Below are 18,976 nucleotides of genomic sequence, written 5' to 3' on the forward strand. Positions count from 1 at the left end.
AGGCCCAACATCTTTCCACTTCATACCAAGACTTTGGGATAAAAAGCAGGGGAAAAATGCTAATGAAACCCAGATACAAGTGAATTTAGAAAAACCACGAAATCTAGTGCAGTTGTGTCTCTCTAGGCTTCCTTACAGAGAACAGAACAAGTGTCTCACAAGGTCCGTGCCAGGCGTATGATGAAGATGTTCAATTATCTGGCAGGTCTGCTAGAAATATAAAGCAGAATTGATTTGAAGAGATCATTTCCCCTAGAAACAAGCTGATAATCACATGAATGTTCTTCCACTGAAACAATAAACTGAACCAGACTGCGTTTTAAGAGCCTGTAGTATCTCAAGAAAGACACAGCCATTGATACGTGGAAATCAAATATGACTACAGTTTAACCAAAGTATATATTCCATGTCAAATCTTTCTCTCTGAAAACTCTGACTGGAAGAAAATACATTAACTCTTGTTTGTCTGTCAAAACTGACTTAATTATATATTTTCTAAAAGGATTGAGGGATGTGTGTGTTTGGCCTGGTGGTTAAGACACCAGTTAGGACGCCCATATCCCACAGTGGAGTTGCTGGGTTCAACTCCCAGCTCTGGCTCCTGATCCCAACCTCCTGCTTATGTGCAGGCAACAATGATGGCTCAAGTACCTGCGTTCCTGCTAACTACATGGGAGACCTGGACTGAGTTCCAAGTATCCAGCTTCAGGCCCCAGCTTCAGCCACCACCACCCACTCAACTGATAGGGCACCTGGGGAATGAACCAGCACAAGCTTATTCTATGTGTGAGTCAAATAAATAAATAAGCACAATTTTTTAAAAAAAATTATTTGAAAGGCAGAGTTACAGAGAGAGAGAGACAATGATCTTCCATCTGCTGGTTTACTCCCCAGATGGCTGCAATGGCCAGGGTTGGACCAAGCCGAAGCCAAGAGCTGGGGGCTTCATCTGAGTCTCCTATATGGGTACAGGGGCCCAAGGACTTGGGTCATCTGCTGCTGCTTTCCCAGGTGCATTAGCAGGGAGCTGGATTGAAGTGGAGCAGCTGGGACCCGAACCTATGGCCATACAGGATGCTAGTGATATGGGCAGCAGCTTAACTGGCTACGCCACTACACCAGCCCCCATTAAATTTAAAACAAAACAAAACAAAACAAAACAGATTGAAATGTTTAAAAGGTAATGTTAGTTATCTTTTTATTCATCTATTTAATGTAGTACCTGCTTGCCAGGTATGGTAAGGAATTCACCAAAAAATTTTTAAGCAAATTTTATAAGCTTACTTAATAAAATATCATAGAATTTAATTTTTACTTAAATAAAACTCTTAGCACTGAAACAAATCTATTTTAGGAAACTGAAATGACAAAAATATAGATGGAAAAGTCAAAACAAAATGAAAGCTACAAAACTGTGTAGGAATAGTTTATGTTGTGTTAGTTCAAGGATCACAGTTCCAGGCTTCACACACTTAGACACACACAGACACAAGGGAAACTTGGATTAGGTTTCACTGTTGCAAAAAAAAAAAAAAAAAAAAAAAAGAATCAAATTTTCCTTGCCACTTTAAGAGGATTATTAGATTTTCATGCTTCACATCTTCAGTTGGCTGGACCTACACTGACCCAATATGACTTCATATTTTGAGGGAAATTCTTGAGAGAGAATTTGCAAAATTAGCTTTGTAATCTTAATCATAGATAAAACAATGAATAATTTAAAAATAGCAAATCATATTTAAATTTTCTTCAATAAAAAAGACACAGTTTGAAGAAACTCAGACTCAAGACACTGGCTGAACTGGTCAAGGTAAAACAATGAATTAATGATAGAACCAGGAGAAGACACTAAGTCTTATAACTTTTAATCAAGTACTTTACCACTGCACCTGCGAAGCTCTTTTAATACAGAACTTTTTTTTTTAAGTTTTTATTTATTTGAGAGGTAGAGTTACAGACAGAAAAAGAGAGAGACAGAGTAAAATGTCTTTCATCCACTGATTCACTCCCCAAATGGCCACAACAGCCAGAGCTGGACCAACCCAAAGCTAGGAGCCAGAAGCTTCTTCCAGGTCTCCCATATGGGTGTAGGGGCCCCAGTACTTGGGCCATTTTCTATTTTCTCAGGCCATTAGCAGAGAGCTGGATGGGCAGAGGAGCAGTGCGGACACAAACCATTGTCCATAACGGATGCCGGCGCCACAGGCAGAGGCTTAGCCTACAACACCACAGCACCTGCCCCAGAATTATATCTTAAACCAAGGTGTGTTGAACAAATTCAACTGCAGAGAAGTTCATGGTGATGTGGCAGCATTCACATTTATAAGGCTCTTTGCATCTCCTTAAAAAAAAAAAAAAGATAAGTTTTCCCAGGGGATCTCTCTCTGCTATTGTCAGGATACCAACAGATTCCATGCAAGAACAGGCAGTGTATTACAGGGGATTCTGGAATTAGACTGTGCCTTTAAATCCTGGCTTTGTCCTTTAATATTTGTGTGTCCTAAGCACTAGCCTCCAAGGGTGACTGTAAAGATTTATGTAAGTGCTCAATAAAATCCAAGTATCACTGCCTCTGTCTCTAATAACTTCTCCTCTGCCATTTGGATTCTCATATAATGATTTTTCTGAAGAACAATAAATACAACCTTCACATCCCAAATCCTTAACAATTATCATTGGAAAGGTCAGTGTTACAAAATAACTGTTTTCAAAATGCTACTCTACAGTAATGATACTTTCTATGGGAAGTCAAAGGACTTCAGAGAGAACCCAAATTGTCCCCTAAGGGAACGATGTCTGAAGAGCAGAATCAGCATTGGCTGAAGTTAAAGAGTTTTTGTGGTGAAAATTTCTAATTAAAGTAGGATGAGAAACCTATCTCATGGAAAGGGTCAGCCTAAGCTCTCATTTGTTTCTGATGTTTCTTCAGGGAAAGAAATCTTGCCTGACAGCTGTCAACTATCAATGAACTATACATCCGTACACAGTACTTACAATATGGGGAAGTCACGAGGACTCACAAGTATCTGTGGGCAATGTTCTTGTTCCTAAAGTACAAACTGTCACTGCCAAATATTCTTCTCAACCATTTTTACCCCATTTAGAGATCAATCTGGGGATGGCTCTAGCTGAAGATACGAAACACCCTAAGCAAATACCTTCTAGCCTGTTCCTCCTTTCTGACCTTCTGCACTCATCTCCTGAAACTTTGGGATAAAATAATAAATGCACCCAATCTAGGAATGGCGAAACCAGGAGGTTAACAGAGACCATTATAGATGTAAATGTTGACAGTAAGAGAGCTACTGCACTTGTAGTTCTTTATCTTTGAGAAAGGCCCGGTGTTGGGGCATCTGCTGTGCTTTTAACAAGCCATCTACATAGCTCAATTATCTTGACTTAAAATCTTCATCAGGACAGAAACTCAGGGGTAGAAGACGAACATGATTTATTACTACTCTTGTACAGGAAATCCATTTTATGTTGTGATTGTTTTGAGATTTGACAGAGCATGACTAAAATGCGTGGGGACAAAATACTCTCCGACTCTGCATTTCAACCCTTAAGGTCTTACTCTTCTAGCAAATGAGTGCACCTTAGGGCACCGGAGTATGTGGGAGTTAACCGGAATATTGTGATGCAGCACTTGTGTTGGGTACTGAGTGATCAGTGAACACCCTTTCTAAGGGATGACTCAGGAAACTTGGAGAAACAACTTTTCTCTTTCAAGTCTGAATTCAATCTGCTACTGCTCACTATCTATCTTGTTCTCTAATACAATCATTACATTTGCTTCAGTCCATATTTATTTTTGAGTTTTGACCAAATCTTCACATTTCGTATGCTAGCCCACAAGCCATACGGTGAACTCTCCTGGCCTACAACATGCAACCCTGCATGAGCAGATATTGTATTTTAACTGTTTTTCCGTGATCTTTCCTTGTCTCTTCCTACAGCAACGTTTTCACAGGTTCTGTGCTCCAAAGACCGGAGCCATCTGGGACTGCTAAGTCTTCTTGCCTCACATCACAACACCCCACCACTTCCTCCTCTATTCCCTAAAACACCTTCCTGGTTCATTCAGGATCTTGGTCCATAAATTTCGAGTTCTCCTTGCTAATCCATCAACTTTCCCCATGTCTCAACTCTGCTCTCAGACATGGGCTGGACAGTCATTATCCACAGAGACCACCTTATCCCTTTCGCCCTGACACTTACAGGTCTTCCTAAGTGGATTCCACTGAACTATCAACTTCTATTGTATCACCAGAGAATTCTTCCACAAGGGACGCTACAATTAGAATGTTACAACTGTTTCCCTTTACTGTTCGCAAGTATTTCCTACTTGTTCCATTATAAGCAAGCACTGTTCTACACTTAAATATATTTTGCTAGCTTTCCAATCCCTGCTCAAACTCTACAAATTCTGCAGCAGCTTTCCTTTTCTGAAGCCCATTGCCTTTCTCTGCTCAGTGTGCAGTTCCCCAACTTGTTTCGTCTAGCTGCTTTGTCTTCTAAATGTTTCCTCTTTGTAAAGCCCCATATTTCCAAACCTGTAAGCTTCACAGCAAAGGATCTATTCTATTCCCTAAAACAGCTCTCAAAATATTTATTATGAGGATAGTCACAAAGTATGCACTTCTTACCTTCTGACTTTTGCAGGATAAATGCTTTATGTTTTAAATGAAAAAAAAAAAAGATCCCAATAACTGCCACTGACATTACACATGACTTTCATGAACTATTTAAATCTATTTTTCTACTACTATTCTTTTTACAATGCCTACAGGTTACATATTACAATTGCTTGTGGCTAATTGTGTATTCCTAAAAATATTTATCTTTAGCTGGCATTCTAAATCCATCAGAAAACGTCAAACTTGAATTTAGTGGTACCTGAAAAATACTATTTATATAAGATATCTCACAAATCTTTCCCTTCTTCTTTGCAAAGATTTAACAGCAGTTTTTTTATTGATGTCTTACTGCTGAAATTTAAGTAGATTAGTATGTATTAAACATGTGAAGCATGCCCTAAAAACTCAATGACACTGACAAAAGCGGATTGTGTCAATAAAATAAATTTAAATTCTTACATTACACACCACATTTAAGAAATTCAGATGGAGGGACTGCTGTAGCAGGTAAAGCCGCCGCCTGCTCCAGGGGTAAGCATTTCTAGGTATAAACAACCCATAAGTAATTTATATCATTTATTTGACTGTATTCTACAAAAACTGCTTATATAAAAAATTCTTTAAACAGAATCAAACAGAAAAATATTTGCAAATGATTAAGTTCTAAAAACTTACAAAAAGACAATGGGTTAATGAGACCACACTATATTCACATCTATGTATAACTCTATGCATATATTTGTTTATTTCTTGTTCCTTTTCCAAACAGGCTATGGACTAACAGGAATAAATCTAACCCCTAGTGTTACTATCAGTTGTAATAGGTTTTTTAAAAAAATTATTTAATAAGGATACAGAAACTTAGTGAAATGAATTTGGAATTTCTGGCTGGAGTAAATGGAGATTTTCTTGGACCTAGAATTTGCAGTCAAACCTGTGCAAGCGCTAAAGGCAGGCAGTGTCCTGCTGAACTCGGGGGCCACATTTTCGTGCGGGGGCAGAAGGCACACATCTGAGGAACTCTGTATACACCCTGGGTCCTCCTGCCACAAAATCTATCTCATCAAGGCCGCGTGTACACAAGGGGAATTAAGGCGAGGTCAATGCTCGCCGTCCCCGAATTGCATCTTCACCCTCAGTTTTCCTGATGACTGTAAGAATCATTTCTTCACAGACTCCAAAGAAGAACGCACAGATGAGTCAGCAATTCACAGAGGCGAAATACAAATGGCACCCACATACATGAAAACACATGCAAACCATTGATCAAATGAACATAAGTTACAGCAGTAAGACACTACATTTTATCAATCAAATTGCCTAAAACTGGAAAGCCTCGCAACACCATTGTAAATGCCTCCTGGGAAAAGGCACTTTTTTACACTCTTGGTGACAGTATAAACTGATATAAGTTTATTTTTGCAAGGCACTGTGAAAGGTAGATCAAAAACCTTAAATTCTAGATACTTTTGGCTCTTAAATTCCAGATCTAAGAACTTACGCTAAGGTAATATGGCAAAAATTTAGCTACTAGGATAGCTACTATAACACAGTTGGTCATTTTCAGTGTATTACTGTAAATTGATAAATAAAAATCATCAACAATTATCATATGCAAGTACAACACAATATTTTTTAAACATGTATACATGGTTGAATGACTACATTAAGCTAATCAATATTTATTACCTCAAATTCTCATCATTTTTATGGTCAGAACACTTAAAATCCACTTTTTCAGCAATTTTCAAGAGTATAGTACATTGCTATTAACTACAGTCACAATATTGTATTCTTAAACTTATCTAACCTAAATTTTTTATTCACTGACTCCATCAAAATAATTTATAACAAAAATTCAAATAGCTTAGATGTCCCAAAGTAGTAGATACATCAAATTACAATAAACCACACACAATGGAAAAAACAGTATGTTGTGGAAAAATATCAAATAAAATCCAAAATTTCATTTAAAAAATACATATTCCCATAGAGAGAAAAAACATAAATACCAATATGGAAACAAGTTAATATTATGCATCTACTTTTCTGTGTTCAATGAGTATGTAATGCTGAGTAATTAAAATACATAAACTAAGGGTATGAATTTAAACACTCATGTTCTAGTCTTAAGTTGGCTTGATTTGTCTCTTATATGCTATCACTTTACCTGAGTATAAGACAATAATTACAAATAATGCTTAAATTCTTAAAAAAAAAACTATAGCGATTATGTGAAACTACACTCTTCAAATAGGCTCATTTAAACCATTTGGTTCACCTACAAGCTCACTCTGTACCCTGCCATCTCTACAATGGTACTCTAGTCACAGGAAATGAGACACAGTCCATTATAGGAAATGTTTCATACTTGTTTTCAGCAGCAACTGACATTTCATTCAAGCACTTTCAAATCCCCTAGGATTCTCCATCTGCTGTATGTCAAAATTTTAAGATCCCTCTTCGTGAACTTTAACACTCCTGTACAAACCAGTTGGAAGCCTTCTTCATACCGACTACTTTGATATTAACCAGTTTAGTCTGAATAAGTGTTTCACAATGTCACAATTTCCCAAATTTTTAACATGCGGATAGTAATTACCACTTTGGATTTTTATAACCTATTTCTATGTCTATTGAACATTACAGCAAGGTTTCTTTGGCCTACTTTTGAATATTTTTTGAAAAAAATAATCTTTTATAGTACTTGACAGTTCATGAAAAAATAAAAAGTGATGATATAATGTTAAGTCTATAAACATGCATTTTGCTATTAAGCAAAAAAATCATTCCAGATAACATAGTTACTAAGGTGGATAAGCATTTTCTAGCTATTAAACTAACCACCTTGTGCACAGATTATGGACATCTATGAGAGAACTTCAAGAAGTTTATGAAAAATGAAATTAAAAGATGTTTACTTTAATAAAAAAATTGAAAGTCAATCCATTCAAGGGGTTTTCATGAAAATAAGTATTATGTAAAAACTATGCGTGGATCCCTGTTTGCACCAAAATATACTTTATTTCAATTTCTTCATGAACTTGAAGTGTTCTTGTGTGTGCAACACACACACACACACGTATAAACATAAGGATATCATAGACAAACAGCAAGAATCAAGGAAAGGAAATAAAATTTTCTCTGTCCCTGGAACACTGAGAGCAATGCTATTCTTTCATCCATGGGTTCACTCCCCAAATGCCCTCATAGTTGGGACTGGACCAGACCAAAGCCAGCAGCCAGAATCTCCATTCAGGTCTCCCATGTAGGTGACACAGACCCAACTACTGGAGTCATCATCTGCTGCCTTCCAGGGTGTGTGATAGCAAGCAGCTGTATCGGAGGTGGAGCTGGGACTTGAAACAAGCACCCTGATGTGGGATGCAGGAATCCTAAGAGGCAGCTTAACCTCTGAGCATCAATGCCTGCCATGTCCATTAAACTGGAGATACACGACTGTAGTTTTACAGTTTTATAAAACTATTTAAAATAAACTAGCACGTTTGGATAAGAATCTACTTTCTCTTGGCTGGTGTCACGGCTCACTAGGCTAATCCTCCACCTGCGGCGCCGGCACCCCGGGTTCTAGTCCCGGTTGGGGCGCAGGATTCTGTCCCGGTTGCTCCTCTTCCAGTCCAGCTCTCTGCTGTGGCCCAGGAGGGCAGTGGAGGATGGCCCAGGTCCTTGGGCCTTGCACCCACATGGGAGACCAGAAGGAAGTACCTGGCTCCTGACTTCGGATTGGCGCAGTGTGGCCACTTGGGGGGGTGAACCAATGGAAAAAGGAAGACCTTTCTCTCTGTCTCTCTCTCTCTCACTGTCTAACTCTGCCTGTCAAAAAAATAAAAAAATAAAATAATTAAAAATAAAAAAGAATCTACTTTCTCCCCAAACCTTCTGTAGACATGGGTTCTTGATTTCACCAAATATTTCACTACATCTGGCCGTCTAAAGGATATCTTTGGCATGTCACCGGAGACTTTTGACTGCACTGATCACACCTTGAGCTGTCTTCTGTGAACTCGTCTTTTCCACCGTTGTTGCCTCCGTGCGAGATTCTCTTTGTGGCTTTCATTGGTGCGTCTTTACACCCTTCTGCTCAGTAGTCTCAGGATTCCATCTTTAGCTCTCTTCTTCTCTCATTTCTATTTGCTTTTGGAGAGAGGTTTAATTGTGTCCCACAGCTTTAACTGTAGTCATATAGATTAAAAAGTGAATATTCCTAAATAAAACCTAACTGAATTTTTCCCTATATGTGTGTGTATATATAAAAATTGTCCAATTGTTGAATTTCAAAGCCTCACAGACACTTCAAAATCCCAGTCTCAACCACTGACTTTACCACAAACAATACACTTTACCCTCCATCTTGGATTACAGTATCACTCACCCACGTTGGAGAAGTCTTTTTCAATATCTTGCTTCCTGCCTTACCTCACGCAACCTATCAGTCACCCTCTGTTTGAATGGGTTTCCCTTTCTCACCTTGATAATTACAATACTACCTAACTGGCCATTTTGCTTCTTATTTGTTCCTTCAACAAAACATCATTTATTTCCAGCTTCACATACTGGGTGAGGCAGAGTGAGCTCAGACACAACGGTGAGCAAGACCATGTCCTCACTGAGCTTAAGCAGTCAACATTCTCCATTGCTTTCTGAGTTGTACATATGACCGCATTGTTGTTCTACATGAACCTTCTCTAGTTCTTCCCCATTATCTCCAGGAAACCATGAATTCCACGAAGATCCAAGGATGCATTCTGGGCCTACTTGGGCAGCCTCAAACATCATGGGTTCTGGAAGCCAAATGACTTGTGGTTTCTGGAACAGTCCCTGGTATCCTACACACCATCCTTTGCTGCTTTGTCTCTGTCTTCTATTTTTATGCATGCTTTAAGCTTCTGTTCCAATGCCACGTTCTTTTTCCTTTATGAAACGTTCTTTCCTCTCCGTCCCCCACTCTACTGGCAATAATCTGCCTTGTGCTGAGCTGACTTTGCATATTCTGTTGTAATAACATTTACCATATTAAGTTCTAACTTCATGTGCACTTACCGGTTTGCCTAACCAGCCTATAAGCTTATAGAGGTCAGGAATTACATCTCAAATCATTTTCTATTTTTTCTGGCACCTGGTACAATGTTTGGCATTTATTATTCATCAAATGAGGATGTAGCTGATATACTAAATAAGGAATCAATTTAATAAGTCACATGTAAACCTTATTCAGTTTTTACTTTCTGTGTGTTTTAAAATAATAATATTTAAAGTCAAGGCAATAATCATCAGATGTTCTTAATTGCCTTTTTCTCAATTTTATATGCGTTTGCATTCATTTTAATATTCACTCAAATATATTTTACATTCACTCTATGTACAGTCTATTCTTGATGGAAAGCTATCTCAATTCAACCAATTCGCATACGAAAATTTCAAGATAGTGAAACTATCACTCAAACTACTCAGTACATAATGTATCAGGTTTCCACACAGAAAATTATATATGTATGCAACATTAATAAACAGAATTGCTATGAAAAGAATATTCTTTAAATAGCACACACAAAAAATCAGTGAGTTGTTCTTCAAACTCTTGACTACCCTCAGAATGGCAAATAAACTTAGGTAGTATGACTAACACTTATTTTTTCTATTTCAGTGATAATTACATCAATAAGCCTGATTCAGCATTCACTGCTGTTCAATTCATTAATTAAAACAATTTTACTGCTACCGCTGTGATTTTTCAAGGCTATCAAAAACACATTCAAAAATCAAAATAGCACACATCATCAGTTTTGATATGTGCATAGTATGCTTCACTTTGATTTCACTTTACAACTAAAAGAACATTAGAATTTAAATGGAGATACCACAGATGCTATACACTTTGAACAAAAATACTTAAAATGCAAGTTGAGTTTCATAGAAAAGGCAGTATCTATGTGAAGAATAGTTAAGTGCCAAGTTTTCTGAGAATCCTCTTAGAAAGGAAGAAATAAAAACACGTACACATACTGAGGAATAACAATAATGGCAGTAAAATCTATAAGTCTTAATTCTAGTTTCATAAAACTATATATTATTTTAAATTTTATTTAAATTAGAACTTAACTCTGCTCAAGGGTGATTTATACATATCTATGAAGCTAATGTATTTCAACCTTAAATGAAACATGGACGCTTTTGCTCAAAGAATCAGAAGTCACAACTGAAACTGTAAATGTACATATATCAAGGCAATATAATTATTTTCATATATTATAAACTACTTGACTATATTTTGCAAAGCAACCCTTTAATTCAGAGTTTGATTTAGTAAGCACATGAAAATATTACTTTTGCTATTTTTGACATGCCACAGCAACTAAAACATAAAATGTAATTTATTACAGCAGACCATGCCAGAATTGACCATTACATGCCAGAAGAGGGCCCATAATGGAATTTATATGCAAGTTATAATTTAGTGTGTGTAACAGAATCTCATAAAATCAGAATAACATTGAAATGGCATTTATTTCTTAAAGCACTGGAATTCCATCATTTCCAAAGTAGGCTGAAAGAAAGGCTCATGGAGAAGGCTGAAGGGATGAAATTAGGCTACTGAGGCAAAGAAGTATGCCTCTTCCTCAAATTATCTTCAGCAAATCCAAATACTACTCCCTTTGTGGAAAGAGCCAGCAGAGAAATGCCATCTGTGTCACTGCTGGAAGCATCACAAGTGTGTCACCTACCAGGGTCTCCAGTGCCATTAGCGGTTTCTCCCAACTCTTCTACAGTTTAATTGGTAATGGAATAGCTGCAAGTCCTTCCATTTCCTCTCTTACCTATACACAGTCACTCAGAGAGAGAAGACCTTGTACTGTTCACACTCCCAGAGAACAATACTTCACCTGACATGAAAATTCACACTGCAGAACAGCCAACGTTCTCCGTTGAGAGGTTCATGTAAACAGTGTAGTTTACCAAACTGGCTTACGGAGTATCTTTTTCCTTTTAAAGTACAGTAACTCAACTTTTAGACTTACCTCTCCATTCAGAAACTGGAACATTAAAATGCTATTTCAAAGGACAAGAAAAATTGGCTCCAAGAAATGTGCTTCAGTTGAGCAAAGCAGTATCTACTATATTAGAATGAGTGCACTTTCTTCTCCCCTTTTTGTTAACTAAATTAGCCCTGAATACTTAAGTATCTTTCACAATTAGTGTGGCAGGCGTGGAATTCTACAACAGGTGCAAGGCTAAGACCCCAGGTGAGAAATAAAGTCTTCCAGGAATGATTTATTTTATTGTGTGAACTGATGAGCATCAGTTAAATTGTCTTTTAATTGACTGGCTGTCTAAGGAACACGCCTTTGAGGGTAATGCTACCTGGGAAATTTCCCTTGGCCAGGAAGGGAAGGAGCAGGCTAAAGTCTTTGAAGTTTATAGCCATCAGACTAATTGTCGGCACCTTCCAGTCCACATCCATTTAATTACAGTAAATTAAAAAGGATGTGGGGTTTTCGAGGCAAATAAGTGAGTCCATAATGGTGACAGAAATTCCAGACTATGCAAATTACTAGCGCCTTTTCTGGAGGAAAGCTTCAGTTCCCTCTCATCTTGCCCAGTGACAAGGCCTTGACGACTGCAGAGGGAGGGAGGGTAAACAAGGAGGGGGCGGCAGGCAGGGGAGAAGGGGCATTTATTGTGGTCCAAACCCATGCAGGCACTTGATACTGTCATCTCCATAACTGCTTAAGCTGGAGAGACTTCCCACCTTGTACAAACAGTCATAATCAGAGCACACACTTACATGTATCTCACTAGATAGGAGGCACTACTGTAAGGACACTTGAACTGATTTATTCCTCTTAATAGCCCTTCTTACTAGTATCTCCAGAGCTCAAGAAGACCAAGTGACATAACCAGCAGGTGGTCATGTCCATACAAAAGCAAGTAGGTTGTCTCTACCTGTTCCCAACCACTGCCCTCAGTGAACTCTCCAGCAATGTCTGATTTGATTTTTGATGCCAAGTGGCATCAAAAGGTCAAGGAGAACAGGAGAAGGAGCAAGCTGAGGGAGTCCCACAGGAGACCACTACAGACAAAGTAGCAGAAGAGATGGAAAAGTCTGCGAGTTCTGTTCTGGGTGACTTGGGCGGGTGAGTAAAACAATGTGCACCCTGACAGGTGCTTTCTGAATCAAGGCCACACTGCTGGACGGTGAGGACGACTTCACGCTTGGCAGAAACAACTACACATGGTGACATTCTTAAAGATTGATACTTTGAAAAAGTAAAAAGTCCACTGTGACATTTACATAGGTATTTGAAAAGATCACATGACGTGCAAAGCTGGATAGTCAGAATTCAGGTGGGGGACTTTTAACAATGAATCAGACAGGAAAGATACCTAATATAATCCAAAGCATACCACCACGTTGACAGTATAACCTTTCAACAGCTTCCCAGAACTGCTGTTGATTGGTGGACACAAATCACTGTCCCACTTTGCATTGTCCGGGAGCTGACTCCCAACACCACAGTGATGGCGTGTCAGCATGTGTCAAGACAGGACTGCTCCCACATTCCTAAGCAGGAATGAGATTAACATCTGCAATTCCATAAGAAACTCAATTTACTACACTTGTTTTTCCTCAAGATTCTTTCTAACTTCACACTGCCATGGTTGGTGATGAGTTAGTTTTGCCAAAGAAACACTCTTACCACTTGTTGTGACTCTGCTAACACGGGAGATGTGTGACAGGGTCCGAATGTTCTTTCACTCTCATGGGATGCTCACGCCATCAAAATTTCATTAAGCCTCACAGCCATTCTAGCACCTTCTTAACTTGAACTGTTGGCTTCTTTATCAATAAATAAATGAAACCTAACCTCTTTTAGTGACCAAACTCTTCTTTAAAGCTGTAACTAGAACATCATGCATTCTACTTGCATAACTTTACAAATGTTGGATAACATCTTTTCCCCAGAGAAAACAGCCTCATTCACAGTTATTTCAAAAAACATCAACAAAAACTCACATGTTAAACCAGATGAAAATAAACCAGTGTCTGCTGCCTAAAATTAGTTTCATTTTGGTGAATTATTTTGTTCATGTCTTTCATGTTTCAATTATTGGTGATGACAGACAGACCTTCCATAGACACATCTCAAGCCATCTCATATCTCAAAATGAACACAATGAGACAACAAAAATAATTGAAGTCAACAGAAAATGCAATTGGAAAATCAACAGTCTTTCAAAGCTAGAACAATTGAGAATACCCGAAGAGCAAATCAAATTCTTTTAGTAATTTTACATTAGAAATATTTGACTGGAAGTAGTAATGAAAGTGAAAATATGTATTAGTTTTGGAACTTTATAAAGGTGTTGGATGTTTATAAAGATGCTAGAACCTTCATTGGATGGCAAATTTTAGTTCTTCCTATAACCCAGCTTAGGGAACTTTTATAAAACATAATATTTTTATATTAGAAAAAAATCCTCACTGCTCACTTAATTCCAGAATTCAAAATTATAAGGTTTGCTAAGTATCTCAGAAAATTATGCTTCCCTAGATCTTAATTTTAAATATTTCAATGAAATTTTGCTTCTTCTAAGTAAATACTGAAAATACAGATTAATCTGAAACGTTCCTATGGGCATACATATTAAAAACAATGTGAAACATCCAGTATTCATTAAGAGAATTTATCTATTTTATTTTCTCTTTTGTTTTGCCTGCTTAAACTGACCTCACTAGTAATTCTTGGACCATCAAAATGTTGTTTCACAAAGCAACCACAACTAAACATCAGGAAAAAAGAATAAACACAAATTTAAGTCATCACTTTGCCAAAGTCAACAAACACTGCCTTTGACACGTTACACTCCTAACTGACCTGCATACTCTCAACAAATGCTGCCAAATGTTCTGAGCTTCAAGGCAAGGCCCTTGACTGTTCTCCTCGTCTCTCACCATTCGGCCTCATAGCCACGGCTTGAAGAAATGAAAGCAGCTTTCCTTGCCCTGACTTCCCCCTAAGAACAAGGTTTCTGTGATTCCCTCAGAAAAAAATTCCTCCTTCTAGTTAATAATAATCCATGCAAATGAAGAAGGGCAGTGGTGTGCAAAACTCCTCCCAACAATTTGGATACTATATACTGTCAATTACACTTAAGAAATATGCAGTTCCACACTTTCAAAAATAAAGAAGTACCATGCGCTTGGGAATGCACCAGGGGGTCGTTATAGTAGAAACATAAGAGTAATTTTAAAAATATTAAAATTAATTTATATTTTACCAATTTACATCTGTAACAAGATGCATTTGCTAACCGAGAGAAAGAAATTCCACCAAGGATCTGGGTGCAAAGGACAAGCTGATCCTATGTGAAAAATACTTAATAGAGGTAGATATGGACTTTCCACGATGCAGATAATCAGAATTGAATGCATGATATTGCCGTGTCCTCCTCTTTCTTATAACATCACACATTTTATTGTATATTTAAGGAAAATCAAATGCCAAATGCTACTTTTGAATGAGTACCTGCTCAAGAAGTTCCATGTGAAGTACAAATGCACAGGAAGCAATATTTATATCAAATCATACACTTAAGGTTAGTGACTTCTGATTCTACTATAAAAATTGATATAAACACAGGATTTACTAAGGTGAATAGATTAGCAGAAGAAAATGTTGGTAGCTGGATTCTAAGACTCATTTAAAAAAAAGAAAGTCCTTCCTTCTTGTTTTGGGTTAGAATAAAGCCAGCCTCCACCAAGAAACAAAATCCAAAATGAAGAATTGGAGTGTATATTATTAATCAATCTTGATGTGGGTTAAAGCACTAAAGAGTTCTACATAAGAAGTTGTTTCTGATGGTTTAAATTAGACTTACTTTTTCATGACTACAGAGGAAATGAGTAACACGCAGAGGGAGACACAAGGTACAACACCACACTGCGTTGTACCCAGCTGAAAGTCAAAGCTAATCATGGATCTGTGTTTCTATTACAAAGAAACACTGACAAAGTTGCTCAATAAATAAGATGAAGCATCAATGAAAAAACAACTGTCTTTTCAAATGCCATGTGATACTTCTATTTTAATTTTCTCTTTGCTCTTTGATATACTGGAAATGCATAGCATTAATAACTCGACGGAAGTAGCGAGTGCACTGTTAATGTCAAAAGCCGAAGGAGAAAAGTTGTTTGTTGTCCGATTCTTCCTTAGAAGTAGCACTGACTAAAAAATTATGTTGCTTCTTAAATTTACTTTTGCATATAAATTAACTCTTTTAAAATTATCTTGCACTGGTAATAAATAGGAAAGGAGTCCTGATAATTTATAAAGATGTTTTTTCTTACAATATGGAAAGCCGATGTTTTCCTAAAATCCAAGTTCTGTGGGTGGATTTAATTGCACAGTAATCCCGTCCCCAAGGCACATCAAAGGCCACACTCCCCCTCTTTACCAAGATTTCAATTGCTCTCATCAACTAGTAAGTTTAAAGCATGATCAAATGTGTTCTTCAATCACTCGAGCCCTGTTAATAAACTATTCTGTGTGCTCACTCATCCATTCTGATTCTGCAACTTCTTTAAGGTATCTTCAAGAGGAATCTACAAAGACATCTTTGATTGTAAGCAGGCTCTGGGGTAAACTTTATCAACACTTGCTTTGCTACTCCTCAGAGGATAACAGGTGACATGGTCCAGAAAGGTAATTTTTTTTTCCTGTACACAACTGTTTTTCAAAACTCCAGCGAACACATCATAAACTGCTTGCATAATTTACCAATATGATGTTGAATATTGATTTTTTTTCCGGGAAAAATAAAATGCATTATTCAAGGGCAATTTTTCTGGGGGGGGGGAGAGGCTCTGCTACATTAAAAGATAAAGAGATAAGAGGAAGAAAGGAAGGAAAACATGTCGCCATAGTCAACCAAAACACATAGAAGCACTGAATGCCATCGTAAAGCCAAAAGTGTGACTTACCGGTCTCACTGTCGGACTTGTTCTCGTGCTCCGTGTCCGTCAGGGTGAGCGCTGAGTTGGACCGGCTGGACAGGCAGGAGCTGCGGCCTGATTTGACCCCCCTGCCCCAAAGTCTCATGGCATGCTCTGGGGACATCACTGCTTCGTTTTCAGTATCAGCATCTGACCCTGCACTGATAGAGTAACCTCTGTGGGGGAGCCCCATTTCCGCACAAAATGCCAGTCCTCTTCGAGTTGTTGGTTCGCAAACTCCTAACTGCCTTAGGGTAAAATTCTGTCCTAATTAGGGGGAAAAAAAGATATAACAGCTAGTGAGTACATGATTAACATTCTTTTTTATTTTTTTCTTAAAGACTATTTCCCTGAAACAGTCAAGCATGCAGGCTTTTCAGCTGTCAGCCCCAGGTGTTTACATTCGCCCTGCACAGCACATGGTCACATGGCATATGGCACATGGGAGCGTGGGGGCTGCATGGCTGCCCTGCCTACCCTGGGCTTCGAGCATCTTTGGCACCTGTGAAAGCCCATAAGCACCTCTGGTGAAACAGGCACGTTAAGGAGCACAGGTGTGAAAACCAAGCCCAGAGAAAGCAATGGCTACTAACAACAGGATCGAGCTTAGCTGATGTGGAAAGCCACCAGAATTGTCCTGAGTTGGACTGAGTAGGACTAAACCAAAGTCACTCCTCTTTCTACCTATATGTCTGTTCTTTGGAAGACAAGGCCTTCCCCCAGGAATAAGTTACTTGATAAGTAGAAACAAGAGCTAGCTCAGTGGTCTTCTGTCTTCCTACTTTAACTTAGCAACTACTATGAACTTGTGTCCTGTGTGTGTGCATGTGTGTGTGCATGTGTGTGCATGCTTAATTTTGGAGCATGGAGTGTAACATCTGCAGCCCACCTGGGACATCTATGCCTACTTAAACTTTCTGCTTTTAAAACCACACCTGGAAACATCTGTATTGATCAGAATATACCTATTTTTGCAAATAAAGTGCATTCTAAAACTACAGTGGGAGTGGGAGTATTATGTATTTAAAAATTAATGATAAAGTCAACTTCCCTGAAAAATAAATGGCTGTGAACTCTGCAGGCCTTTACTAATAAATTGAGCATAATAAAACTCATGACACTGCAATAACTTAAAGCAAAAGTGTTTAAATTAGGTGACACTTTAAAATGACCGCTATTATTAATGGCTTTCCCAATCCTGTTTTTATTCTTGAAATTTCACATACATTTTATGATACTGTGGATATGAAGAGTGAGAAAAATATTTGCTTGTAGGATGCACATATGGCTTTTCCATTTCTTGTCTCTTATTGACATGGTAGAATATGAGATTTAGATACTGACTAGAATCAAAATACATGTAAAGAATAGTAGGATACAAGACTGATTTAAGTGTTCCCACCTGATACCCAGACCTTTTAAGAATAATAAGCATTTATATTACTGCTACTTTTAATTTTCTTTCTCCTATTTCTGAAATGCATGAACATTTTAAAGTTAATTAGCTGGTCTGAGAAATATACATTACATTTTAAAAAGAGTATCATAAATGATTTGTGATAAAATATGTTCAATATTCTAGGAAATAAATCAAATATAGTACACAACACAGTAAATATTTGGTTGTAAAGATATCAGCACCCTTTGGGTCTCAGCACATTTTAACTAGTGTGGTTAATTGCTTTATTGCTGTGGTCATATCAGAAGTTAGGGTCAGCTTTATCTCAGTCAAACTTCCAAATGCATTCTGACAAAGACATTCATAAATAATGAAAATCAGTTACTACAATTAGCTGCAAATCAAACTGCACTTATCAGAGAGCTGTGAGTAAGGATCTGAACCAACAAGTATGTCCAGGGAAGAGAATCAAGGAAAAAGTGAGTGAGTGTTGAACAGCGAAAAAGCAGACAAGCTCTCCAAGGTACTGCCAGTGCTTTCAAAGAATCAGTGTGGACTCTGCTGATGAAAGCACAGGCAGACAAGCAGTGTCACCGTGGGTAGTTCATGGGGATGCTGGGGAAGAGCTTGCTCACTGTTAGTTACATCTCGTGTCTAAAACGGGGTAAGGACTCTAGAACACCTAACTTTTGCCATCAAGTTGGTTGATTTTTCAAAATAAGAATACAAAATTGTTCTTCAAGAGGAAAAACATAAGACCCTGTGCATTTGTCCTCCATGTGGGGTGGATCCCGCGTGGGAGAACAAATGGAAGAGAGAAGTGAAGAGATAGCACAACTCCCTTTCTAACCTCTGAACTGGAACTGGAAACATTTCCCAAGTTACTGACTTTTCACACTATTTGCCATCTCTGAGGTGAAGGAAGCA

The 18,976-nt window shown here is 38.0% G+C and overlaps 1 protein-coding gene across 3 annotated transcripts in view; it reads right to left on the reverse strand.

The window, feature by feature from the left end:
- TENM3 (teneurin transmembrane protein 3) overlaps positions 1-18,976 on the reverse strand; it is a 657,699-nt gene that overhangs the window by 443,010 nt on the left and 195,713 nt on the right. For all 3 annotated transcript variants that reach the window (XM_062213567.1, XM_062213565.1, XM_062213566.1), the window contains exon 3: positions 16,639-16,917. In XM_062213567.1, the coding sequence (XP_062069551.1) occupies positions 16,639-16,917 (279 nt within the window). The remainder of the gene's footprint in view (positions 1-16,638; positions 16,918-18,976) is intronic.

Source organism: Lepus europaeus, chromosome 16 (assembly GCF_033115175.1).
Source record: "Lepus europaeus isolate LE1 chromosome 16, mLepTim1.pri, whole genome shotgun sequence".
In the NCBI taxonomy this organism is placed as follows: domain Eukaryota; kingdom Metazoa; phylum Chordata; class Mammalia; order Lagomorpha; family Leporidae; genus Lepus; species Lepus europaeus.